We start from the raw sequence: 26,580 nt of genomic DNA on the forward strand, positions 1-26,580 counted from the left end.
ACTATAGTTAAAAGCAACTGAAGGAGGAAACAAGAGCATCAGAGAGGATGTCGTTCAAAGCTAATGTAAACCTCCGCAGGCCTCCGTTCCCTCAGCTATAGGTGGCAGGGTGGGGAGGCCTCCTTCCCCAGCTCCAGCCCCAGGCCCCAGAAGGAGCAGAAGGTCTGGGCAGCGCCCCCCCACCCCGGCGCCCAGGTTCTGGGGTGAGCAGGCATGTGGCAGCTCACCAGGCGGCCACAGCCCCACCGCCTTTGTCTGCAGCTGGCTCTCACAGGGGAAGAACTCCCATCTTCAGCATCCTTGTCATAATCCCTTGAATTGGTGCAGCATTTTGAATTTACCCAAAGTGTTCATGTTTTTATTTCCCCACTTGATTCCTCGGTCTTCATGAGATTGATAGGTGTTCTCCTTCTTCTGATGTTCTGTGCTGGGAAATCAAGCTGCAGAAAAGTGCAGGGACTTGCCCGGTACCTCACAGGTAGACTTGGCAGAACTGAGTCCAGAGCCCAGTGGGCTGGAGTGAGTCAGGATCTCCTCTTCTGCCAGGCGAGCTGCAAATGCTCCAAAGCCAGGAAACTGGGGCCGGGGGTTGGGGGGGGGGGGGGCGTGAAGGGGGTCCAAAAAAACAAAGCCCCGGGTAGATCTTCCGATGCCTCTTTTCTGGTTTGAGAGTTTTCCTTTTGTCACAGAGCTCAGCGAGACAACTGCTGCAGCATTTCCCAAGTGGGTGGAAGAGCCATCCCCACCCTTCGCTAGGGTGAGGCTCAGCATTCTCCCCCAGGGCCCTGGCAAGTCTCTACGGAGGCCTCCCTGCCCCAGGAGAGCAAACTCAGCTGAAAAACAAAATCAAATCAGGTGGGGGGTGGCGAGGAGGGGTAGTAGAGACACGGCTGGGAAGAGAAGCAGCTCTGGGGCTCTAGACCCCCAGCACTCCCCTCCTTCTCCCCTGCAGGACACACAAGGGTGTGGCCTGAAGGGGATGAAGGGTGGGGTTTGTGGGGTTTGTTCAGAAGCACTGAGCTAGGTTGGGAAGGAGGCTGTTTGTGACTTCAGGGGTGGCTGAATCATAGAATGCCGAAGTCAGAAGAAGCCTCATAGGGCACTCCGTAGCTGGGGAAAGAGGGTCAGAAAGGTGAGGTGACTGCCCAAGGCTGCACAGCCAGACAGGGAAGACCCAGGGCTGGGGCCCCAAACTCCGGACTCCTCGCCCCCAGTCTCCCCGACTCCTTGCCCAGAGCACCTTGTCACACTGTTGCATCTGGGTACCCTTGCCACTGTGGGCCACAGTGTTTCCCAAACCTGGGTCATTTGCAGTCTGCTGTCACAATTTTTATGAAATCGTCAACCAACTATGATTTATTTCTGAGGTACTTACTTTTAAATTTCAAGGGAAATTTTCAAAGGAAAATTTGTATCACTAACTCAAAAAAAAAAAACCCCAATATTCTTTGCCATAGATGAAGGCTAACCGTAACTTATAACCAATAATAATAAATAGAATAAAAACAAATCATCATTTAATTCCTGCTAGATAAAGCTTTTTTTTTTTTTCTTTCTGCTTAGAAAGAGAGGCTGGCAAGTGTTAAAGAAACATACTGGCACCAACCTAGATTTTCTCCTTGTGGTGATCAAATGGAAAAAGGAAGCGCTTTCCATGTGCGCCAATGTTGGTTATTGTGGTGCCTTAAATGCTCTGATGTCACCTCACAATCACCAGCAGTGCCTGTCCCATCCCTGGGGAGATTCTGGGTCACAAACTCATCATGCAGGATAATTTTCCTAAAGCTGGTCCAGCAGGTCAGGTAAAGCGACAGAGGGCAGCCCCCTCCCCAAGGTGACCAGCCACATGCCCGACTGAATAGTTTTGTTGTTTTTTTTTTAGGGAGCATTTAAAAATGATATCTTTTTAACCTTTTGACCCCCTTCACTATTTCCCCAGCCTCTCACCGCCCCCCTCCCCCTTCTGGCAGCCAACAGTCTGTTCTCTGCATCTATAAGCTTGGTTTTTGTGTATTTGTTCTTAGGTTTTTGGGTTTGGGGGGATGGGTTTCAGATTCTGCGTATAAGAGAGGTCATATGATAATTGTCTTTCCCTGTCTGACTTATTTCACTTAACATAATACCCTGAACGTCCATCCAATGCTGGGAATGACAAGATTTCATTCTTTTTATGGCTTCATAATACTCCATTGTACGTATATAAACACGGCAGTTTCTTTATCCATTCATCCACTGACGGACGTTAGGTTGTTCCCACGTCTTGGCCATTGTAAATAATGCTGCAGCGAACACAGGGAATGCACATGTCTTTTCAAGTTAGTGTTTTCATTTTCTTCGGATAAAGGCCCCAAAGTAGAATTGCTGGATCACAGAGTAGTCCTATTTTTAATTATTTAAGGAAACCCCATCCTGTTTTCCACCAGTTTGCACTCCCACCAACGGTGCGCAAGGGTCTCCTTCTCTCCACATTCTTGCCAACATTTGTTCTTTCTTGTCTTTCTAGCCATTCTAACAGGTGTGGGGTGGTATCCTGTTGTGGTTTGATTTGTATTTCCCTGACAACTAATGATGTTGAGCACCTTTTCATGTACCTGTTGGCCATTTGCTTGTCTTCTTTGGAAGAATGTCTATTCAGATCTGCCCATTTTTAAATCAGATTTTTGTCTGTTTTTTCCTATTGATTTGTATGAGTTCTTTATATATTTTGGGTACTAACCCCTTATCAGATATATGATTTGCAAATATTTTCTCCCATTCGGTAGGTTGCCTTTTCATTTTGTTGATGGTTTCCTTTGCTGTGCAGAAGGGCTTAGAATGATGTAGTCCCACTTATTTATATTTGCTTTTGTTTCTTTTGCTTTGGTGTCAGATTCAAAAGACCATCACCAAGATCTAGTCAAGGAGCTTACTATGTTTTCTTCTAGGAGTTTTATGGTTTCAGGTAAAGATGATGTTTCTTTTTTTCTTTTTTTATTTTTTAAAAGATTTTATTTATTTATTTGACAGAGAGAGACACAGCGAGAGAGGGAACACAAGCAGGGGGAGTGGGAGAGGGAGAAGCAGGCTTCCCACTAAGCCGGGAACCCAATGCAGGGCTCAATCCCAGGCCCCTGGGATCATGACCTGAGCCAAAGGCAGATGCTTAACGACTTAGCCACCCAGACGCCCTCTTTTTTTATTTTAAAATTTTATTTATTTATTTGAGAGAGAGAGTGCGCACAAGTTGGGGGGGTAGGGGCAGAGGGAGAGAATCCCGAGCAGACTCCATGCTGAGTGTAGAGCCTCACATGGGGCTCAATCCCAGGACCCTGAGATCATGACCTGAGCCGAAATCAAGAGTCAGACGCTTAACGGACTGAGCCACCGGGTGCCCAAAGATGATATTTCTGACTGAGTGTCTACAGTTCTCTGAACTAATTGATGGCCTGCTGAGTGCTGAGCTCTGTGGGATTGCTCCCTGGAGCCAACTAGGAGAGGGTCCAGAGGAAATCCTGGGCCTCTTCCACATCTGCCTGCAGCCCTTGGAGGCCCAATGGTGCTGGGAGCAGAGTAGGGGTGCTATGGAAATAAACCTGGGAGAGTTGGGGAACTCAGGGCCAGCCAGTGGCCCAGCCCTCCCTTCTTCTCCCTCCTGACCACCCCCGAGTCTTGAACCAGGGTGGCCCAACTCCTTGAGCATGAAGAAGCTCAGCGAGACTTGGCAAATTCCAGGAACTCCAGGCCCAGCATCGGGCAGCAGTCTTGACATGACTCCCTGCTTTCCCAGCCCAATCTGTGTGTGTTCAGCGGTGCATTTGGAGCAAGGCGTGGTTGAAAGGGTACCAAACAGTCATTTTCTGCACCTTCACTCTTGTGGTCCTGGCCAAGACAGACCAGTTGTCATGACCACAAGGTCTCCTTGCCCACTGGTGTCCCTTGGAGCAGAGGGTCTTCTAGCCCAGGTCTTTGGGCAGTAAGTTTGCGTCACACAGCTGAGGAGCTATGCTCTTCCTAAATGTCTCTAAGGATCTCCCACAACAGGCCAAAAGCAGGGAGCAAATACCTCCTACATCTGCAGCCCCTGGGCAAGGAGCTTCCTAGGAGTCAGGGCCAGCAACTAGCCAGAGATGCGGGTGGTGTTCCTGCAGAGCGCCCCCTAGCTGCAGGGGCCCTTTGCCATTTAGTCTTCCTTCATGTCACCAGACTCTGGCGGCAGAGTGGCTGGCGGACAAACACAAGAGGGAGGTTGGAGACCTGAGTCCTGGGTCAAGGTCTGCCACATCTTAGCTGTGTGGCCTTAGCCAAGCCTCAAGCTCTATGCGCTTAATAAATGCTCACAGAGAGCATGACGATGCTGCCATCTGCCCTGACACTTCACTGGCAAGTGCTGTCCCACAGGAGTCTCCAACAAGACGATGAAGACAGGAAGCTCTTTGCAAACTGTAAAGCGCCATGCCTGCCAAGGTGTTCTTACAGTATGTTCAGGAACTTCCAAAGACCTTCCCTAGCACGGTCCACCAGCAGCAAAGCAATGTGTGTCCCGTGTAGGTGGGTGTGCATATGGGAGTGTGTGTGCATACAGGCACACCGGCTCATCTTCCAGAGTGGAGATCCATCACCGGAGCCCTGAAGCCAACTCTTCCTCCTTTCATGTGAGATTCTTGGCTTTCTCATCAGTGGGAGCAGTTTCCTTCCACTAGTGGTGTCTCCAAGGAGCTCTGTTTGGGGCCAAGTAAGCATCTACTCCTGAGGATGCTCCCACCTCACGGCCTTTGGCCCTCTTCTTCTTATGTCTGGAAGCACTTCCTGGCCCCATGTGTGGGGGGTGGTTAAGGGGGCCACTGAGCCTCCCCCAGACTTCTGGTCATGGGGTGGGGGTGAGGGGGTGCCTGGCTTAATAGGATCCTCCTGACCCTCGACTGTGCTCTTCCAGGAGCCAGTGTATCCTTTGAGAGTCCAGGAGTTATTTCATGTTGAAACCTTATAGGGCTTCTGCCCAGGATGAACAGTTACTGGGGCAATGGGGTCAGCCTCTGGGTTCAAAAGGCAGAAGATATGACCCCGGAACAGGGGGCTCTTGGAGGGCAGGATAGTCTTGCCTCAGACTTGCCTGAGCATGAACCCATGAAAGAGAGGCGGCCGAGGTCCGGGTGTCCTTTGTCAAGGGGCCTGTTCTCACAGGTGGTAAACACCTGCTGGAGATTTCCTTTCTCAAATATAACAGAGATGTGTACACATGAAACTTTAGGTCCTTGCTCCCCAAACCCAACCTGGGAGTTCCAGGGGCTAAGAAAAACCCACTGTTCAGATGTGAAGGGGGAGAGGTTTCAGAGAAGATTTTCAGAAAATCCACGTTTTCCCACAGGTTAGCAATGAAGCAGGGAGCGGGGCGTGGAGACAGAGTTGGGTGCGGGGCCTGCCACGGTGGTCTGTTGAGACGGCAGATGTCATGGAGTTCAAGCTCTTGGCAAGGTGCCGGGTGCCCAAGTATATGTTGGGTCCTGGTGCTCAATAGCGCCAGGAGCCTCGGTGGGCATGACCCTCCCACGAGCCTGGGATGCAGACTTGGCGCCTGGAGCCCATCAGGGCAGGATGCCTCTTTCACCGGAATTGTGAGCTCCCTGGAGAGAGCAGCACCATCTTGAAAGACCCACAAGCCACAGCCTGGAGTTTGAGATTTTTAGGATCTTTTTTAGTTGGGCTGCCGTTATCCAGATACTTTAGAAAACTTGTTCCGAATCACCCATGTTTCTTGCTACTCCCCTGAACGATGCAGGCTCCCAGTTTCCACCTCTCAAAGGTGACAAGGGACACTAACCACTATTAACCAGATCTCCGATGAACTCTGCACACCCAAGATGGGCATCAAAATTTTCGTGGGTTTGGGGGGTTTTTCTACATTAAAAAAATGCAAGTGATAGAAGATGCCCAACACCTGACATCAGGCTGTTTCCAATTCTTGTCGTGCCTTGTCTAACTGACTAGACACCCACCAGCCCCTGTCCTTCCGCTCGCAAACGGGGGTTCCCTCCCAAGTAGGTACTGCAGGTGTCAGGGTACCGGGGATGGAATCGTGGGGTAGCTCCTCTCCGCTCCGAAGGACTCCCCAGCAGGGGCCCACCCACCACAGCCGCCTCCAAACAGAACAGGCTTGCTCTTTGCCCAGATGTCAGGGGTTCTGAGGGGTGCGGTGGCTCTGCTCTCCACACACCACACAAAGCCATGTGCCAGAGAAAGAAAGGAGGACCAGCCCAGGGTGGGACCCCCTGCTCCTGGCCAGACAGGGAGCGGAGCCCAGGAGGAGACAGGGATTGGCATTCCTCCTGCCCAAGTCCCACCTTTGGTGACTCAGGCCCAGCCACTCTCCGCTCTCAGTGACTCCAGCTGCTGAGTAAGCAGCCACCTCTGCCCGCAGCCCCCCCCCCAACCTCCTGCACAGAGAATTCCCCACGCTCGGGGCCCTGATTGCCCCGTCCTGGGCAGCCCTTGCCGAGAGAGGACCTGGGCTCTCCAGACCCCCCAGAAGTGGAGCAGAGCTGCCCCATTGTGAAGCCCGCTCTGCACCACCCTGGCCACCCCGTGACTGGCCAGCTATGCCCAGTCCTGACTGAAATCCCAGGAAGGTGAAAGAGAGCATGCCTACTACACCACGGCCCGCAAATGGGCACTGAGGGGGAGTAGTCGGTACAAGGGAAGTGGCAAATGGAATTTGTCCTCAAGGCATTTTCAATGCAAGTCCTTTCTCAGGAGGGGCTTCGCCCGGCCCAGGAGGCACGGGGACCCCACGAAATTGTGTGTGAGCACATAGTCTCATGAGAAGGGCGTTGGAGAGTACATTGCTGCAGGTGGCTCTATTGGGCACTGTGCTGGGTGTGGGACTCGTAGGGAAGAGCAAGGGTGTGTCCTGCAGGAGAGCCGGTTTGGCCAGCCCCACCTTGCTGGCAGAAGCTTGGTTTCAAAATGGACTAATAGCTGGGGACACAGACACTCTTTTCATCTCCGTCTGCCCAGCACATGCCTGGCTCCTTCTGTCTGGTCAGCCAGAGCTGGCATAGAACTCTCTAGGCTCAGCCAACCAGCTAATAAAGCCCAGGTCAAGGGGTAAAGGAAAGAATCCTGGACCCCTATAGCCTGAAGCCACGCTGGGCCACCCTCACAGACTGGCTTGCTTCATCTGGAACCCCTCTGCCTTCCTGGCAGCTCTTTTCATTGACAAGGATCCCTGTGGCCCATGGAGGCTGTGGGAACCCCAGTGCCAACCAACAGCCCAGATTTCCATCCCAGGCACACATTCCCATGGCAAGTCAAGGCACTCCTTTGGGCACTTGCGGTGAGGCCAGCCCTGTTCTAGACACAGTAAAGGGCATCTTTGCCCTGGAGAGCTTGGGGGAAATGACAGAAACCATTAGCAACTAAAGAACACGTAAGGTCACGGCCAACGGGGGTGTGCAGATCAAGAAGTCCAGCTCTGGACACAACGGAGATCCGGAGAAGGGGCCTTGGGTGGGTCAGAGCAGGCCTTGTGCAGATGACTGGGGAAGAGGCCTTGGAGAAACACAGGATTTGGGAGGAGGGGCAAGGAAAGCTATGCAGGATGGAGAAGAGGCTGGGCAGAAGCAGGATGTGGTTGATGTCACCAGAGAGCATAAAGGGGTGTGTGAGGAGGCAAGAGGTGACCGGACAGGCAAGGGGGCTAGGCTGGTGAGTTCTTCTTGCAAGAAGCAGAGAGACACTGTGGGTTTGTCAAGCAAGGAAAGCTTTGTCTGAGGAAGGTCAAGTGGATGGCACCACCAGGAAGGCACCAGGGCCCCAAGGGCTGGGTTAGAGGTTGGCGGGAGGCACTGGAATTGTCCAGCAGCGAGCTGAGGCTCACCGGGGCCACAGTCTGGGCAGTGGGAACGGGAAAGGAGGAGTCAGAAAGGATTCTCAGTTGGAAGGACAGAAGGATGCCATCTCTTCCTGAATGGTTGGTCACTGTCATGACCGATGAACTTGGGCCAACAGGAGCTCTTCCAGTTTGGGGGTCTCTTCAGACTGAATGGGACTCTCAAGGGGAAACTGACTATATTCAGTTCTTTGAGGCCCTTATTCTTGAGCTGTGTTAGTCTAGTCACCCTCCAGGACTGCCTGCAAAATGAGGAGGTTGACCTCTGAGCACTTCCTAACGTGAGGAGGAACAGGAAGAGGGGCTGGGGAGCATTCAGCAGGACATAAAATGCCACAATTTCCCAAGAAGGAAGGGGAGGAGGGGAGAAAGGTGGATGAATTATAAGACCTAAGTCATTAGCAGAAAGGGAAACAGAGCAGGGCCTGGTTAGGAGAGGCTCTTTGCTAAGGGTAGCCCTCTCTGGCCTACTCTAGCTCCCTCTGGCCTACTCCTGGTTGAGGGTCATCTCTGCCCCCAGAAAGTCGAGTTTCTAGCCTCTGGAATGTTCTGATGCATGGACCATACCACACGAGGCTGGAGTTTCCCAAGGAAGCATGAGATAACCAGATGAGTGGTGTGTGTCTGTGTCTTACTGTCCTTTGTATTCAAAGCAGAGGACGCTGCCAGCAGATCACTATCTGGGTGTGGGGGTGTGCCTGGGAGACCCGACATTGGCAGTGAAGCTCTCCCACCTGCTGTGGGCACCTGGGTGCACACTATCCCCGTATTCCGCTCCAGCTGCTGCTGCCTGCTCAGGACCTGGAACGTGTGGGAGCGTTCTTGCTAGTCACAATGACAGCAAGGCATGCTGGCATTTAGGGCCTGGGGGCCAGAGGCAACTAAACATCCTGCAGTGTTTGGAGCAACCTGCACAATGAAGAATTGTCCTTCCCCAAATGCCGACAGCACCCACGTAAAGAAACCCCGCGTCATTCCATTCCGTCATAAAGCCGTACAGGCAGACCACACTCCTCTGTTTTTCTGAAACCTAGTGAGGCCTGTTCTGTGGCCATTGGGTGAGACTAGCATGAGGCTCTGAATACTAGTGTATACCCCTTTCCTGGACTGGCCTACCTTCCTGGGTTCATCTCCTTCAAGTGCCAACCTGGTGGCTCCTTTAGGTATGGCTTGGGTGATGAACGACCCTCAGCCAGGTCCTAGAGGCCCCCAGTCTGTCTCCAGTCTGAGCATCAGAGGGATACAGATGTCCCTACTAACCAAACATTATGTCATGCACTGTCCTAAGCACTTTACAAACATTCATTCACTGAATTCTCCCCACACTGGGTACAATTATAATCCCAGTTTTACAAATTTAAAAAAAAAAAAAAGGAACTGAGGTGTGTTGTGTTCAAGCAAGTTTGCCAAGGCCCCCCATTGGGCAGTTGACATGGCCAGGGCTCGGCCTAGGCGGTGTGGCTCCAGAGTCCATGTTCTTGACCACTGAGTCTCCCTCTGCCCAGGGAGCTGGAGGAATGTACCTGGAGTCCCAAGATTTCAGCCTGATGGACAGCAAAGGGGAAAGGTCGCAGGGAAGGCTGGTGACAGCCTGCTTTGTCTGAGCCTTGGAGGGAAACCCAGACCCCCTGTGATACTAGGACAGGAAAGGGCCTGGCAAAGAGGAAGCTTGGCACTCCCACTTGTCAAAGTAACAGCAAAGAGTCATGATGACAGGAATCACCTACGGCTGTCCTCAGCAGCCATAACACAAGGAGCCGGGGTGGGGCTCCCAGGAATGGGTGACGCCACTGGGATGTGGCTGATGGGGGGGTAGGAAATGCAGTCCCACAGGGTCAGCCCTGCCTTCTCCACCACGCCTGCTCCCCCGAGGGCGCAGCCAGCACCCTTCCCCTAGGCAGCCCACCCTCGCGGAGACTTGGCAGGGCTGCCCATTGTTCCTTTCCCAGCACAGGAGAGCAAAGCCCAAAGCCTCTGTCAGGCTTAATCAGCATGATCACATTTTTGCTGGGTTTGGTCCAGGATGAGCGTTTGGACTCCTCATCAGGTGCCTGAGCTGACGTCTAGGATTGTCATTTACTGAGAACAAGAGAGTTCCTTATTGCATTTCCATTTAAGGCTCAGCCTGCCACATGGGAGTGCTCAGCCTGCCCTCTGAAGTGCTATCGTCACCTTCCCCGCCCTGGGAGGATGGAGGGGTGAGGGGTGTGGCCACTGGCCTAAAGCAGGGGAGGCCTAATTGCATATTTTGTGCAAAGTGCACATTCCAGATTCCCTCTGCCTCTTATTTGCTCATTTATGCCTCCCCAGACACCCACACACCTGTTCCCTTTGGGGTAGGTTGGTTTGACCCAGTTTGGGGAAGAAAATTATGCCCACCTGGGTGCCCAGCTGAGCATGTGGGTGGAGGAGATGAGAGCGCCATTGTCAAGGTTAACAGTTTGTAGCTTCTGACTTTTGGATGCCACTTCTGACTGGAACCTTGACCCATGGTGGTTTCCTGCTAAGATGAAAGGGAACTGGCCAAGAGAAAGCCCCTCCCCAGACTTGTGTGGCTAGATGTGGTGTGGAGGAGAATAGCCCAGTTGTCTAACCACCTCCCCTACACACACACACACACACACACACACACACACACACACACACACACTCATGGGGTGGGGCGGGCAGGCTCTGGGCTGCTAGGCTTGGCCCTGGCTCATCCTAGCAAAGGTGAGATCCAAGTCAGCACCTATGTGGAGACACTTTATCTCCACAGGCTCAGTGTTACCCTCTAGTCTGAGGACAAGTCAAAGCAAGCAGGCCTACCACCAGCCTGTGAGCTCCTGGGAAAGTCCCCCTTCAACAGATCTGTCCCGAGCTCATTCCCACCAAATCTCCAGCTTTTTAGGCTCTTAACCAGGGAGGCTGCATCCCCAGGTGAGCTCACACAGAGCCCTGGCAGGGGGCGCCTCATTACGGTATGTTTTCTTGTCGGACTGAGCCTCTGCCCAACCTCTCCCTCCTGCAAGCCTGACAAAAAGCCCAGGAGGCCCCTTGCACCCCACCCTAAGCCCCTGGGCCTGCCTTCATGTGTGTAGGTGCTCTTGTCAAAGAAGGCCCAGGAGCAGAAGTATTTTCCCCCTTTGGCCTGTAAGGGGTTCCCCTGGAAGGGGATCTTACCATTTGCTTCTTACCCTGGCAGAGGGGAGGCCACATGAGGAGTTCCACTATTATGTGGAAATAATAGTGGAAAACAGTCCTGGCCAGAAAAGGAGACATTTTGCCCACGCTGAGTACAAGTGGCCAAGGAAGGCTGGCTGTGTTGGAAGCTGCCAGTGTCTGAGAATTTCATGGGGTGACAGGGCAAGGACTTGGGGGCACGCGCACAGGTCCAGCGTTGCCCTTCCCTCCTGAGTTGGAAGTCCCCTGTCTTCTCTGGGCCTACGACTCCCCACCTGGCCAGGGCCATTCACGTAGGACTGGATGAATGGCTACCCACGCCCCCCCCCCCAGTAAGAAACGTGTTCTCCAGCGCAGCCCAGCCCAGCCCACAACACAACATGTGTCTCTGCAGCCAGCCTTGCACTCTGAGGCTTACATCCCAGCATCTACCATGCTGTCCTATTTTTTAAAATGAGAATCACAAATCAGCTAAATGGATTTCATAATCCATAATGGGTCACAACCTGCAGTTTGAAAAAATAATATATCAGATGATGGCCAAGATGCCTTCCACTCCGAACATTCTGGGATTCCATGAACTAGTTACTACAGAGGCCGGGGGAGGTCAGGGTCTCTTGGCCAGCTGGATCCAGAATCGCCGGTCAGGAACCTCCACTGAGCCCGCCTTCCTTCCTCTGCCCAGATCTACAACGGGACCCTCAAGCGGGAGAATGACAACAAGCGCTTCAGTTCCTACAGCCAGATGGAGAACTGGAGCCGGCACTACCCACGGGGCCCCTGTCCCACAACCGGCGCAGGCAGTGACATCTGCTTCATGCAGAAGATCAAGGCAAGCCGCAGCGAGCCTGACCTCTACTGTGACCCTCGGGGCACCCTGCGCAAGGGCACGCTGAGCAACAGGGGCCAGAAGACCACCCAGAACCGCTACAGCTTCTACAGCACCTGCAGCGGCCAGAAGGCAGTCAAGAAGTGCCCCGTGCGCCCGCCCTCCTGCACCTCCAAACAGGACCCCGTGTACGTCCCGCCCATGTCCTGCAACAAGGACCTGTCCTTTGGCCACTCGAGGGCCAGCTCCAAGTAAGTGCCGCCAGGCTGGGCGGGGGGCCAGGGCGGGGGCCAGGGTAGAGGCAGACTGTCAGCGGGGCTGCACGCTGCGAGGGAGCTGCTGATGGTAGGAAGGACCACCTTGGTCCCCAGGGGTTCCTTGTCCCTGCAGGGGGAGCGTTCCTGACCTTGGGCAGTCCTCAGTATGAAGGGGGAGACAGAACCCAGACATTAACAAAACGCATGGGGTATGTCGGCTCTAAAGGGTCACAGGGTATGAACAGAGGAGGCTAACTAGAGAGGGTTAGCTAGGCCAGTGGTGCTCCAACTGTGTGTCTCCAAACAGCAAGCGGCAGCATCACCTGGAACACTTTCGGGTTGCGCCCAAACCTACTGACTCAGAAACTCAGGGAGAGGCCCGGCAACGTGTGTGTATTAACAAGCCCCCCAGGGGACCGAGAGTCTGTGATCTTAGGCATGCAAATCTCTATCCATGTTCTGAAAGAGCAAAGGAGTGTGCCCTGATGTGGATGATGGGCAAGGGGGCCATGTTCCACCTGATAGGACAACAGACAACCAGGACGGTCAGACATCAAAATTGAGGAACTGGATCTAGTGCTGAAGAACAGAGTACATCTCTCGTCCCTCGACACTGAAGGCCCAGTGAGAATGAAGGAGATGAAGTGGGGTGTCCTGTAAAGAGCCACAGGCACAAGGTGGCTTGGGGATGGGACAGTGTCCTAGGGGACATTGGGCCTGCCCTCCAGGACTCAGAGCTCCATAGACCTCCAAACTGTTCCTTATCACTACCTAATGATCATTTATTCATTGATTTGACAAGCATTTACTAAGCATCTACTATGTTCCAGGATGTATGGTAAGGCTAGGGGACACAGCCAGAAACAGAACAGCCCAGAGCCATCTTAGAGCCACACAATTAACTGATAAACCGTTTTTCCTAGAGCTCCAGGAGCTCTGCAGTCTTCATCTCTAAACCTCATAGCCCCTTCTAGGCAGGTGCTAGAACTCCTGAGGAGGAAACAAGGCACAGAGATGTTAACTCACTTGCCCAGGGTCACACAGCTGATGCAGCATCCTGTACTCTTCCCCACTCTGTCGCACTGTTTTGATAATAAGCTGAACCCCACTGTAAAGCTGAACCTCTCCTAATTACTTCAAAGGCCATAAGGTGTATTTAGGATGATTTGGAGAAGGACTAAGAAACCCTCTCCTGTGGAGCAGGGATCGGGGCAGCATCTAGCCCTGGCTCATCGCCCCAAACCAGAGGCTCTGAGAGGACAAGGTCTAGGCAAGACAGGGAAGGGGATGTATGACAAGCCATTTAGAGATGATGTTTGACTGGCAAATGTGACATTTGCTCAATGCAGGGCAGGAGTGCTACTGATACAAGACCAGAGAGTTCTGCCCATTGGGTGATTTTTCCCGAAATGGAGTTAGGACGCCTCACTAGACCCACGAATACTTATGGCAGGACTGAGGCAGCACACATGAGGAGAAGAAAACTGAGGCCAGTACAAACACCGAGGAGATCCCTAGTGGGGTGGGGCTGGGTACCACAGAAGGGGCCGCCCCTGCCCCCCGGGAACTCTCCGTCTCTGTTGGGAAGCAGGACACAGACAGGTGGAAAGGTATCCTTTCGCTGGAATGTTCAGGGAAGCGGGGCTTCAGCGAGGCTCCTGTGTTGTGAGGGGAGGGGACACAGCCACATCTGAGAGCCACATGGATGCTCAGTGGAGAGAAGAGTCTCGCTGGAGCAGACCTTGTGAGGGGCTGGGGCGTGTGCAAGAGGGAATAGCAGAGCCAAACCGAGGTTGAAACATAAAATGTTTAGTTTTGTGGCTCAGAAAAGTTGACTATCAGCCATTTCATGTGGTCCAACTTAACATGTGCCCTTGGATATTAGTCTAAGCAGTCTGCACTTGAACCTGCAGGATGGAGAAGCCACTGATGGGAACAGTACAGTGAACCAGGTGTTAGGACTGCTAGTCTGGGAAAAGGGAGGAAAATTTTGAAAAGGGGAGCCTGGAGGAGAGACCCAATTGTGGGGATCTCTTGCTGTAGTCCCAGTGAGAGTGATCATGGTCAGAAGGAAGGCAGTGCCCGTGAGGGTTGGAAGGAGCAGATGTGAGAATTTTTATATGAGAAGAATTAGCTGGACTTTGGGAGAGATGGAGGCATTGATGGTTGTATAGAGACAGGAGGGAGGGAAGATGGATGGATGGATGGATGGATGGATGGATGGATGGATGGATGGATAGGCTGTGGCAGCTTGGGCATACAGGGGGGTTTCTGAGCCCCTGGCCCCGGGGCTCCTAGCCTACCCTGGAACCCACCCCACTGCCCATTGCCCGCAGGATCTGCAGCGAGGATATCGAGTGCAGTGGGTTGACTATCCCTAAGGCTGTGCAGTACCTGAGCTCCCAGGATGAGAAGTACCAGGCCATTGGGGCCTATTACATCCAGCATACCTGCTTCCAGGATGAATCGGCCAAACAACAGGTAACTGGCTGCACACCTTCTCCCCCTGAAGGCCTGGGCAGGGAATGGGTGTGTGTCAGCCTGACCCCATTTAGAGATGGGTGGGGGCATTTGCATTTGCTCCTTCTCACCCTGCCTGGCTGCCTGGGGCAAGGAGTGTGCTTGGCATTGCCTAAGATCACAGCTGGGGATCTTAACCCTCTAGTTGAGTGGACATTAGTCAGGCGTGTCTCCCCCACTGGTCACATGGAAGAAACAGCCATGGGTTCAACAGAAATCCCCTTTCTTAGATGCCACCAGAGAATGTGACTATTCTCTACCCTTCAGTTCCCTTCCCCAGGCCCTTTCCCTCTGTCTGTCTGTCTCGGCCTCTCTGCCTCTCTGTTTCTTGATCCTCTTTCTCACCAAGCATCCATGGTGGGAAACAGGGCTTGTTCATGCCTCCTGAGCTCGGCTGTTGGGAAGGATGCCTATAGGGCTCAGCAGCTCAGCCCTAAAGTGTGGTGCCCTAAACAGGTTTCCTAGAGATTCCACGATCCATCGGCATCAAAGTTCCTGCCACAGGAGAAAGAGTTCCCGTGGGAGGGTCTCCCTTACGTCTGTCTTGCTTTGGGATTTTGAAGTGTATTTATATACATTTCCTCCTCCGGTCCTCACTGCCGTATTCCAGAGGAGCAAAGTGGGGCTCAGAACAGGGGGATGCCTCTCCTGGCGGGGACGTGGGGGGGCTAGCATCTGAATCCGTCTTGGTTCCTGATCTGGTTGCTGTGACTCCACACTGCTTATTTATTCTGGTTGGCTTGAATATTTTGGAACTGGCAGTAGACTTTTGGGTCTGAGAAAATCGCTTTGAGTAGAGTCACTAGATCAGCCTCACCTTCCTGACTGGGCAAGGCGGCCCCCCCTATCCCAACAGGTCTATCAGCTGGGAGGCATCTGCAAGCTGGTGGACCTGCTCCGGAGCCCCAACCAGAACGTCCAGCAGGCCGCGGCCGGGGCCCTGCGTAACCTGGTGTTCCGGAGCGTCGCCAACAAGCTGGAGACCCGGAGGCAGAATGGGATCCGAGAGGCCGTCAGCCTCCTGAGGAGAACTGGGAGTACTGAGATCCAGAAACAACTAACCGGTAGGGAGCGCCAGCCGTGGAGGGCTAGGGGTCGGGGGTGGGCAAGACTGCTGGCTGCAGTCCCAAGACGGGGTGTGGGGCAGCCCCTCCAGGCTGGGTCAAAGCACAACCGTGCAGATTTGACCTCAGGCTAGGATCTTGGGCGCGCCCATGGCACTGGCCTTAGCCAGATTAGTGGTGTCCAGACGGTGCATACCCACAAGGGGTCAAAGTCTTTTTTTTTTTTAAGATTTATTTATTTATTTGAGAGAGAGAGAGAATGAGGGGGGGGAGGAGCAGAGGGAGAGAGAGAATCTCAGGCAAACTCCCCACTGATCGAAGAGCCCGACTCTAGGCTCAACGTGGGGCTCTGTCTCATGAGACTGAGATCATGACCTGAGCTGAAACCAAGAGTCGGATGCTTAAGCGACTGAGCCACCTGAATCAAGGTCTTCTGAAGACAGAAGGCAAAGAGTAGAAGGCTGGTGTCCAGGCAGGATCCATATTCAGCAGAGCCTGGGATCTACAGGTGAAGGGGAGGAAGGGAGGTCAATGAGAGCAGGGATTAATAGATCTTAAGCACCTTCCTGTGCCCAAACAATATGCTAAGCACTTGGGCCGAGGACACAAGAAACAGAAGGAACTATGAAACCCTCAGACTGGACTGGGAAGATGAGACCATGCACAGAGTAACCATGATCAGTACTTCTGGACTGACTCTCAGGTGGAAAATAGAGAACATCGCAAGACTCTGAGTGCTAACATTTACATCAAAAACCACAGAACAATCAAATGTTTCTCGATCGCCTTCCATATTCATAATTTTGGCCTAGATAAAGAATTCTAGATGCTCCCTGCCCTCAAAGAACCTCGTTGAGACACTGGGAAGCGGGCTCAGGAAACAATCAGACGCTAGACTGAATAACCCAGGCCTACTTGGAAAGTGACGTTCCAGTAGGGCTCGTTTGCCAGAGCAGGCTGGGGGTGGCACGCCATTGCCTGGGGTCTTCCTGAGCCTGGTATGTGTTGAGTTGACGGTCCCCAACCTCCAGGGCTGCTCTGGAACCTGTCCTCCACTGATGAGCTGAAGGAGGAGCTCATCGTGGATGCCCTGCCTGTGCTGGCCGACCGGGTCATCATTCCCTTCTCCGGCTGGTGTGATGGCAACAGCAACATGACCCGGGAAATGGTGGACCCTGAAGTCTTCTTCAATGCCACAGGCTGCCTGAGGTGAGAGAAGAGCCCGCCCGTGGGGTCTTTTGGCCCCAGACCTGGGCCTTTGCCCAGGCAGCCCGATCTCGGGCAGGACTCAGCCAGGGCGGAGAACATAAAATGCAGTCTGGCTGGCACTGGTCTTCATGGGTAGACTCCAGGAAACGGGGCCCCAGCACTCCTGACATCCCCAGATCCAGATAAGGATCAGGACTCCATGACCTCCTTTAAGGGACCACAGCAAACTTAGAAATCTAAGAGTGGAAATGCCAGATCTGAATATTCAAACTGGTTCAACCATTTCCCTCTCTTCCATTTCCCAAAAATGCATTTTTTGTACTATCTTGAAGTGTGTTCTTTTGGACAAAAATTTGCTGATTGGCTCCTAGTGAGTCACTTCGCAGCTATGATGCTAACACCAATTGCCATATTCATTGGCATGAAGATGGCACAGCTCTGCCCAAAGTCTCGTGAGTCCCACACCAGCATGAAGCAGGGCCCCTGGGGGCTGTTGGAGGAGGGACGTGGGCATGCTCATTCTAGGAGACAGATTGCAAGCTGGGTTGTGGGTGCTGGTATGGAGGTGAAGCAGTGGAATGGATCCCCTTTAGGGTCATGCCTTGCTCTGATGGGGTTTGTCTTCTCCAATTCCTGGGAGCCCCAGAGTGAGGGGTGCAGGTGGCGTGAGCTTCTGTCTCAGCTTGTGCTCCTCCCTTTCAGCCTCCATCAGTGGCCCCCAGTGAGCAAAGCCAGGGTGTTGAGGACTTGATGGGGCTGCAGGGCTGTTGGGGACACCAGCGGCCACACTTGGCCTACACCACGCAAACAGGCCCAGGATGCTTGGGAAGGAGCCCACTGCTGGGGCAGAACACAGCTTCCACGGAAAGGGGGCATCTGGCCCCCCAGTCAAGCACCCATCAGCTCTTTTCCCAGATCCAGCCCCTGGCCCCAGCACCCCACAGAGCTTCTCCTGTCCCACAGAAGAAAAACTGGGCAGGCGAAGCTTCCAGCCCCCATTCAACAGGTGCCCCTTAGTGGTAGGGCATGTGTCTTGGTCTGCTAGCCGCACTGGAGGCTTTGACCTTCATAAAAGTTACAGGTGGGCCGCAAGAGGGGTGGAAAGAGCTGAGTTCAAATGAGAGCCCATCCAACCTCAGCCAGAATGGGGCAGAATTGGCTGAATGGTCTTTTCCTTCCTTCTTCCTCATTTCGTTTGCCCTGCTCTCATCCTATCAAACCTCCAACCTCATCCCCCCTCCCCTCCGCCCCCACCTACTCTCCCCTGCGTGCCCCCCAACCCCTCTCTTCTCCGCCCCCCCCTCCCCCGCCTCCTCACCCCTTCTCTGTTTTCTCCCTCAGGAACCTGAGCTCTGCCGATGCAGGCCGCCAGACCATGCGAAACTACACGGGACTCATTGATTCCCTTATGGCCTATGTCCAGAACTGCGTGGCGGCCAGCCGCTGTGATGACAAGGTGAGCGCACCCAGGCGGCACCCCACCCCGGCCCTGGACCCCCGTCCTCCTCTCTGTCCAGCGCTCCAAGGCCCAGGGCCTCCCCAGAATCAGTGAGGGCGGCTCCTTGGACTCTAGGTCCTGACATTTTCCTCTCCCAGGCTCCACAAGGCAGGTCTGCACTCGAGGGGCCTTTAAGGCATGGTCCAGTGACAGGACAGATGCCCAGAGACCGGCCAGTGAAGGGGACAGCTGTCTGCAGAGTGCTCTGCTCGCCGGGGACAGTGGCTACAGAGGCAGGTCCCCTGTCCCTCACTTAGAGGCTGTGTGAATGCGGACACTTCCATGATGTCTCTGTTCCTCAGTTTGCACTTTGCTCCAACAGAAATGATCATAATCCTAATCTGCCTCCTGGGTTAGTTTAAGGGCTCAATTAGTTCATAAGCAAGACACGAAGCGGGCCCGGCACCGAGTGAACTCTCCGTGAGCAGTTGCTGTCGCCGGTGCCGAGCCCCGCCTGCAGCCCTGAGGGGCCGCACTCATGCCCCTGGGGGTCCTCCCTGCACCAAGGCTCCTTCTGCTGCACTGGCTTCCCACTTCGTCCCAATGAGGCCACTGGCCAAGCCGCCTCCTGTCCCCTCTGGGCTTTGGGACCCACTAGCACACAGACAGACAGGAAAAATCACGGAGGGAAGAGAAACTGAAGGCTGAGATGTTTCCATCACGGCAGGACAGCAACTCGGGAGAATAGTGAGTTCCCACTGTCCCTAGATGACCGGGGGACTGTCTGGGCACCACGGGTACTGGGTCCTGCACACAGTTTCCCGTGGAGAGATTTTGTCTCCCCCTCCTCCACTGGATGTGACAACAGGGCCTCAGGAGAGAGACGGTCCCTCGGATCCTCAGCCAGGTCCCAGGGGGCATCATATTTTTTCTGCTCTGGATGCAGCATCCCCTCTACCTGTATAGCCCAGGCCCTAAGACTCTGAGTCCCTCAAACCCTAGCAGGGCTGACATCATTCAGACGGTCAGTCTGCTGGCCCAAACCCCAGCCTGTCCACGGAGGACAAATGGCAAAGGCTTAGGAGAAGCTGCCGTGGCAAAATCCCAGGTCCTGGGTCTTGCTGCCCGTGTGGACTTGGGATAGGTCAGCACCCCTGCTATTGGAAGTTGAGGACCAGCCAGCCATGAAAAGGGGGAATCACAGGGGCATGGGGCTTCAATGGCTTTTGAACCAAGGCTGCTCCTGAAGGAGAATGTGCCAGGACAGAGGTGTGCGCTTCAGTAGCCCAGTCCGACCGCTGGACAGTTGCTGTCGCAGTAGAAGCGGTGGCCGCTGTCCGCGTGTCCTGCTATGTGCGGGGCCCCATGACGGGCACTTCCAAGTAGCCTCTTCCCAGTAGCCCAATGAAGTCGGTGACCTCAGTCCCATTTTACGACTGAGAAAGCCGGGGCCCCGAAGGTAAAGCAAGCCACTCAAGGTCACGCAGCTAGGAAATGAGAGAACTGGATTCCAGTCCAGGCTCCGGGAAGCGTGACCGGGAGAGCCCGTGTTCATCTGTCCTGGAGGAGCTGAGGGACCTGCCTCTTCCTCAGGAGCTAAGGGCAGGGACGGGGCCCGGGACGCCATCAGGGCGGGGCCCGGGCTCAGGTGCCACGCTTCTGCTTGGCCCCCAGTCCGTGGAGAACTGCATGTGTATCCTGCACAACCTCTCCTACCGCCTGGACGCCGAGGTGCCCACCCACTACCGCCAGCTGGAGTACAATGCGCGCAACGCCTACACTGAGAAGTCCTCCACGGGCTGCTTCAGCAACAAGAGCACCAAGATGATGGTGAGCGCGGACGCCACCAGGCACCCTGCTGGGCTCAGCGGCCTGGCCCACCCTTCCCCCTCTGTCCCCCCCCCCCACCACCGCCCTGAAGCCTGAAACCAGCCCGAGAGGCCAAGCGCGGGCCAAAGCCTTGGCCTCGGGCTGGGGCCGCACTCTGGGAGCCGAGTACAGGGCATTCTGTCTTGCATACAGAGGGGATCTGTGTTCTTGAGACTGGAGGAGCTCAGACCGCCCAGAGGTCAAAAGCCTCAGCCCTCCGTTGGCAGAGCTTGTCCTCTTTTACTGTGTGAGTGATAAACTCGGCCCCATCTTCTCCACTACCCGGGAAGGTTTGGGGGTAGCCAGGACTCTAAGCCCTCTCTGGCCTGGTTCCCACCAGCTCCCAAGCCTCCCAGGTCCCCGCAGAAACAGGAGGGTGCTGTGGAGGGAGGGCCAGGCCTCCCGCGCTGGGTACAATGGCCCGTTGGCCCAGGGTGGGTCAAGCTCAGAGTCTGACTCTGGGAGGGGACACATCATGGTGTGAGACCCAAAAGCCGCTGGAAGGTTTGGGCAGAGGCTGGCCTGCAGCACCCTTCCCAGGATCCCGAGATTGTTCTCTGCCTCCCTCAGAGACCATGGAGGAGGACCATGGCCCCTGCCCTCACTCAATTCTGTGGAGCTGCCATAGTGAGGAAAGGGGCACTGGGGCAGGTGCTTCCTAGGCCCCTCCCATCAGGAACCAGGACCCTGGAGTTGGGGGGCACGCAGAAGGCTTGGGTTCGGTCCCTTCCCAAGGCTCCCTGCTGACCTGCACTTTGTCCTCAGAACAACAACTACGACTGCCCCCTTCCGGAGGAAGAGAGCAACCCCAAGGGCAGCAGCTGGCTGTACCATTCAGATGCCATCCGCACCTACCTGAACCTCATGAGCAAGAGCAAGAAAGACGCCACCTTGGAGGCCTGCGCTGGTGCCCTGCAGAACCTGACCGCCAGCAAGGGGCTGGTGAGGAGTGGCCTCCTCCCCTGTGCCCACCCCCATTTCTCCAACTTGAAGCCAGGCTCTGTTCCCTTCCCTGTTCTCCCGCGAGTGTGTCCACAGTCTGAGTCCTAGCAAACACCTATGGCCTGTGGAGCTCCGTTCTACAGACATGACTAGAGGCAGTGTCCTGTGTGATATGGCGGAGCAGTGAGGGAAGAGAACTAGCCCAGCCCTCTGGGAACTCCCAGGCGGCGGCTCGGCAAACCCACTTCTGCTGGTTTCTGTCTGTGCCCACAGAGTCCCCTTTGCCTTGTGATTCTTGGCCCCATGCCGGCCCTGTCTGGGGTGGGGGACAGAGATGAAGTTTGTTTGTGGCAGGTGGAGTCTCCTGTCTGTTGAACTGATGGAGGGAAAAATAGAGGGTTTGGCGTGTGGGCAGATCTAGAGGAAGATGTGGCAGGATCAGTAGAGATTTTGAGGCCAAATATAGTTTGGCGGACATGATGGAATGGCATTGAGCCATAGGAGGCCTGCTGTAATCAACGAGCATTTAGATGGGGAGGCAGTCAACAACCCCTCATCTTTCCTTGGGACAAAAGAGAATCAGCTGGAAGCAGGACCAGGGTGAATTGAGGTAAGGAAGGAACTTTCTTGACCGTGAGAGGATGAGGCTGGGGGTCTTTAAGAACTCCAGACCAGCCTGGGACCAGATTATAGCTCGGATGGCTTTGTTGCTAGAGCTGGCCTACTTCTACGGGGCCCTGGACTGTGTCTCCTTGTGGGCACGGACCCTCTCTTACCCATCTTTGTCCTGGGCAAGTACCCAACAAATATGTGTTGAGTACTCCGGAGGTAGGGAAGTTGGAAGGTGGTCAGTGCTTCTTGCATCGACAAATATCACTGACCGTAAGGTTCCACGTGAGCAGACTGCGGGGACGTGTAAGGAAGGCAGAGCTGAGACCAATAGCTGAGCAGTGGCATCTGACCATTTTGTTAGACCAGGAGTCGATTCAGGGCCCCCATGAGCGAGGGGTCTGAGACTTCCCTCTCATCACCCATCTGGGCTCCAGGCTGATCCGGGAGTAGAGATCAAGGTCAGGAGAGTTGGGGGTGCATTTTCGCCTGGGTGCTTGGTTCGTTGCTGGCGCATGAGTAAATTTGTGTCGCTCTTCGTCCGTGCTTCCAATGCGAAAGAGAAACGGTATTTGGGACTCTTCTTTTGGGATTACCTGGCCCGCTTCCACCACGGTGCCTGTGAAGCCACAGGCTAGGTCCTCACTGGGCCTTCTTTCTCAGATGTCCAGCGGCATGAGCCAATTGATCGGGCTCAAGGAAAAGGGCTTGCCACAAATTGCTCGCCTCCTGCAATCTGGCAACTCTGATGTGGTGCGGTCAGGAGCCTCCCTCCTGAGCAACATGTCCCGCCACCCTGTGCTGCACCGAGCGATGGGTAAGCACCCTCCACAGCGTCAGACCACCCCTCTGCCCCGGGCCTCCAGCTAGGACTTGGCAGACCCCCCCACTTTCCAGAGCCTGCTGGAAGGTCCCCCTCTAAAGGGTGAGCATTCCAAGAGGGGAAGCTGGCCCAAGAGAAACTTGGGGGTAGGAAGGGGCAGGTCTCCTGGAGATGGGGGGCAGGTATGCAGAGGTCCCATCTGGGTCCCAAGCCCTGAGTTAGAGCTAGAATGGAGCCTTGAGGCGTCACCTGTCTAGGAACCTGGTTGAGGGCAGTCCGGGACTATGGCCCCAGAGGAAGCCCCTCAGCCCCTCTCTCCCTCGGTCCTCTGAGCCTGTGCCATCCACTCCTTTCTCTCTCAGGGAACCAAGTATTCCCAGAAGTGACCAGGCTCCTCACCAGTCACACTGGGAACACCAGCAACTCGGAAGACATCCTGTCCTCGGCCTGCTACACTGTGAGGAACCTGATGGCCTCCCAGCCGCAGATGGCCAAGCAGTACTTCACCAGCAGCATGGTCAACAACGTCATCAACCTGTGCCGTAGCAGGTAGGTGGGGAAGCGGGCGGTCTCCTCCCCACCCCACCCCCACACCGCCTCACCCCCACCCCGTGCAAAGCACGACTCCCTGCGAAGTCTCAGAGGTGCGGCGGGAGCAGGACCCAGTACAGAGAGAGCCAGGGCAGGAGAGGCCTGGATGCAGAGAAGTTCCAGAAGCCAAGAGCACTGTAGGGCTGAATCCAGCAGCCAGGCCCTCAGGCTGCACAAACGGGGCAGCGGCAGTGCATTCTCCGCTGTGGATCACCAGGGGACACTGGGTCCTCAGAGGGTCAGCAGGAGGCATGGAGCAGCAGACCCCGCTGTGCGGGAACTTTATTCTGCTCCATGGGGCTTTCTCCTCCCAGAACAAGGGCTAGGCGACCTTCCCCCTCACAGCCCCCACGGAGAATCCTAGGACACTTCTGAGTGGGCAGGGCTGTGGGGTCATGCCTACTGCGCAGAGTGACCAGCCCGATGGGGCTCCTCTCTCATGCACCCCTGGGGCCTCCCCACATCTCTAAGACCCGAGGTGAGGGGAGGAGGGAGGAGGGTGCTCATTCTCATGCCTCCCCGAGACTCACCCCACAAATGAACTTCCTGCCCGCCCAGTGCCTCACCCAAGGCTGCAGAAGCTGCCCGCCTCCTCCTGTCTGACATGTGGTCCAGCAAGGAACTGCAGGGCGTCCTCAGGCAGGTAAGGGCCCGCACTGTTGACCCCTGCCCATGAGGCTCTCCTGCATGTCCCCTGCACAGAATCAAGTCTGAGTGGGGCAAGAAAAGAGAAGCAGAATGGCCCACCCCACCCCATGGCGGGGACTGAGCCGCACTCCAGACAGAGTCAGAGCTGAGAGACCAATGTGCGTGACAATGAACGTGATCACACTATGAGCAAATCTCTCGGCTAGAATTCTGGGGAGGTGCCGAGTGCATGAAGGGCAGAGGGAATCAAGGTAATGTGTGAGAGGCCTGGGGTGGGATCCTTTAGGAACAAACTGAAAAGCGAGGTGGGCAAAAGGCACAGAATTCATTTGAGGGTGTGATGTGCTCTGTGGCTTCAGAGGTAGGTTTGGGCTAGATTACAAACCCCTTTAATCTCTGTGAGAGTTTGCCCTTGGCACAGGGGAGCCATTGAGGGTTTTAGGTAGAGAGTGTCATGATTAAAGCAATACTTGGATACAGTGGCGGGGCCCAGGGAACTGAGAGGTGCAGGGGCAGCCTCATCTGTCAAGTGGCGACCCTGGCTCCTCTCTGTCCTCAGCGCCTCTCAACCTCGTCACACACAAAGTCCTACCCCAGGTCTCAGTTTACCAAACCTCCCCACACTGGCCTCTCCCGCTCCTGCGGCCGCTGTTCGTTAGACAGAGATGTCAGCAGTGATGAGGCCTGAACAACGACAGAACGTGGAAGAAACAGACTGGGCAGACTGACCATGCTCCAGTGCAAGCCTGGAGACACTGCGGCCACATTAGCAGAAATAGATCGGTTGGGGAGAGGCCAGGTAGGCCTTGTAGGGAGAGGGAGAGCAGTCCCGATTTCAGGAGGTCCAGTCTGAGGGGATTGGATCGCGGGTGTGGGACCTGAGGAGAGAGGCCGGGCTGCCACACAGGTGTTTCCCACGGGGACACTGGGCAAGTAGAAGCCCCGAGAGCAGGCAGGACCACCATGGGGCACAGGTGTGTGGGAGAGTCTTGGAGGGTAAAGGCAGAAGCATGGAGAAGATCCTCAGCTGGGGGCCAAGGAGAGCAAAGGGCCAGGGAGCCAGGAGGCAGCTGCAGCCCGTGTGGGAGGACAAAGCACGGGAGCGGGTAGGCGGCAGTCCCCGGGGCTACCAAGGCAGCAGGGAGGACGGAAGCCAAGGAGGCCCCCGGATGAGGCGATCCAGAAGTCCCAGGCCACCTGCAAGAGCACTGCTGGCAAAGCAAGGGGAGCCCTTGGGGCCCCTGCCGTGGGCGAGGAGGGACGGGGAGGGGGCGGAGTGGGGCAGAGGGGAGAACCAGTGTGGCCCAGAAAGGAGGGAGACAAAGGCATGAGTAAAAAGACCCCTGTTTAATGACGGAGGGGACCCAAGCATCTCTGTCGTGAGACGAGGAGTGAGCAGAGCAGGGGAAGGTGAAGGCGCGGGAGGATGAGGAAGACCGCAGAACGGAGCGGGGCTCAGGGTCAGGAGTGGCCTGATCGGGTAGGAGAGGAGATGGGAAGACAGCCGCCCGGGGGCGGAAGGAGGAACAATTCTTCCTCCAGCACAGCAGGGCGACAGGAGGGACCATGGCAGTCAAGGTCGACTGGGGAAGGCTGAAGGCCATGGCCAGTGGTGGCCCATGTCCTCTAGTGGACAGTCCAGTGCTCTTTCCCAGCAAAACCACAGTGTGGGCAGGCTTGGCCACGGGGCAGCTGCAGGGGAGACTCCGTGGAAGGGAGGTAGGTGAAGAGACTGGGTGAGAACTTCCTCAAGCTGTTCCATAGTGGTCCAGAAGGTTCAGCTCACCCAGAAATACTGATACCACATCCCCCCAAGGCACCCAGAGAGTCCCCTTGTTAACATTGTTCTGTACAGCACCCGTGGGAACCAGCTTCGCCATCCGGTCCCCATTGCTCCCTCTAGCCCTGCTTGATGGCAGCTTCGACGTGACGAGGGCCATGTTTCTGTCCCCAGAGCACCCGCACACACACCGCCCACTGGGTCCTTACAACCACCATGAGGCAGGCCATGGGGCTTGTGTCCATCCTGAAGAACAGGACTTTGCCTTGATGCAGTGAGTCATGGCAAGAGCAGGGCTGGGACCCAGGAATTCTCACTCCTGGGCTCTTTCCACCAAATCCAGCCAAGCTCAACAGGAGCGAGCAAGCAAATCTGTGGTGGAAAAACCAACATCATGTGATTCATGCCCAGACCAAGCAGGCCTTGGGCTTTGAACCACCTGGTGTCTGGATCCCTCATGTTCCCACAGGCCAGTGAGAGCTGACAGATTCTCGGAGCTCTTAGCTGGCACCAGGCACCCCTTCTCAAGGGCCTCTAGGCCCCATCTGCTGTCCCCATTCACTCCAAAGCATTTATTGAGCACCTGCAGTATGCTGGGAGAAATAACAGAAACAAGATTCTGTCACTCCTCAGCAGGAGCTCAGGGGCTGGTGGGGCTGCAGGTGGGAGAGCAGACAGGTAAACAGAGCCTACAGCGTGGCGGCTCCTCAGTACCGGCACCAGGCGCCTCTCTGGTATGTGAGAAACGCTGGATGTGTCCTCGCTGCCAAGAGCTCTTGTCAAGATTTGGGGAAAAGAGAAAACAGGGACAGTCAGAAGGAAGAAAAACAAACAGCTTTTCTAATCTGACTTTGGTTATTGTTCTGTTTAAAGAGTAATGACTATGAGCTTAAATCCTTATGCCTTAATTCAGATTTCTGCAGATCCACATAGAAAATTCAGAAGCGCGGGTGGAAGCCCAGACACGCTTGACTA

The 26,580-nt window shown here is 55.0% G+C and overlaps 1 protein-coding gene across 1 annotated transcript in view; it reads left to right on the forward strand.

The window, feature by feature from the left end:
* The window catches only part of PKP1 (plakophilin 1), a 50,195-nt gene that overhangs the window by 19,133 nt on the left and 4,482 nt on the right, over positions 1-26,580 (forward strand). Inside the window, exons 3-12 of the mRNA XM_025855283.2 lie at positions 11,712-12,106; positions 14,449-14,593; positions 15,489-15,696; positions 16,728-16,905; positions 18,247-18,361; positions 20,018-20,173; positions 20,978-21,154; positions 22,427-22,580; positions 22,949-23,135; positions 23,736-23,820. Coding sequence (XP_025711068.1) covers positions 11,712-12,106; positions 14,449-14,593; positions 15,489-15,696; positions 16,728-16,905; positions 18,247-18,361; positions 20,018-20,173; positions 20,978-21,154; positions 22,427-22,580; positions 22,949-23,135; positions 23,736-23,820 — 1,800 coding nt within the window. The remainder of the gene's footprint in view (positions 1-11,711; positions 12,107-14,448; positions 14,594-15,488; positions 15,697-16,727; positions 16,906-18,246; positions 18,362-20,017; positions 20,174-20,977; positions 21,155-22,426; positions 22,581-22,948; positions 23,136-23,735; positions 23,821-26,580) is intronic.

This window comes from Callorhinus ursinus, unplaced genomic scaffold (genome assembly GCF_003265705.2).
Source record: "Callorhinus ursinus isolate GAN/ISIS: 27379988/994484 unplaced genomic scaffold, GSC_fseal_2.0 scaffold57, whole genome shotgun sequence".
NCBI lineage: Eukaryota > Metazoa > Chordata > Mammalia > Carnivora > Otariidae > Callorhinus > Callorhinus ursinus.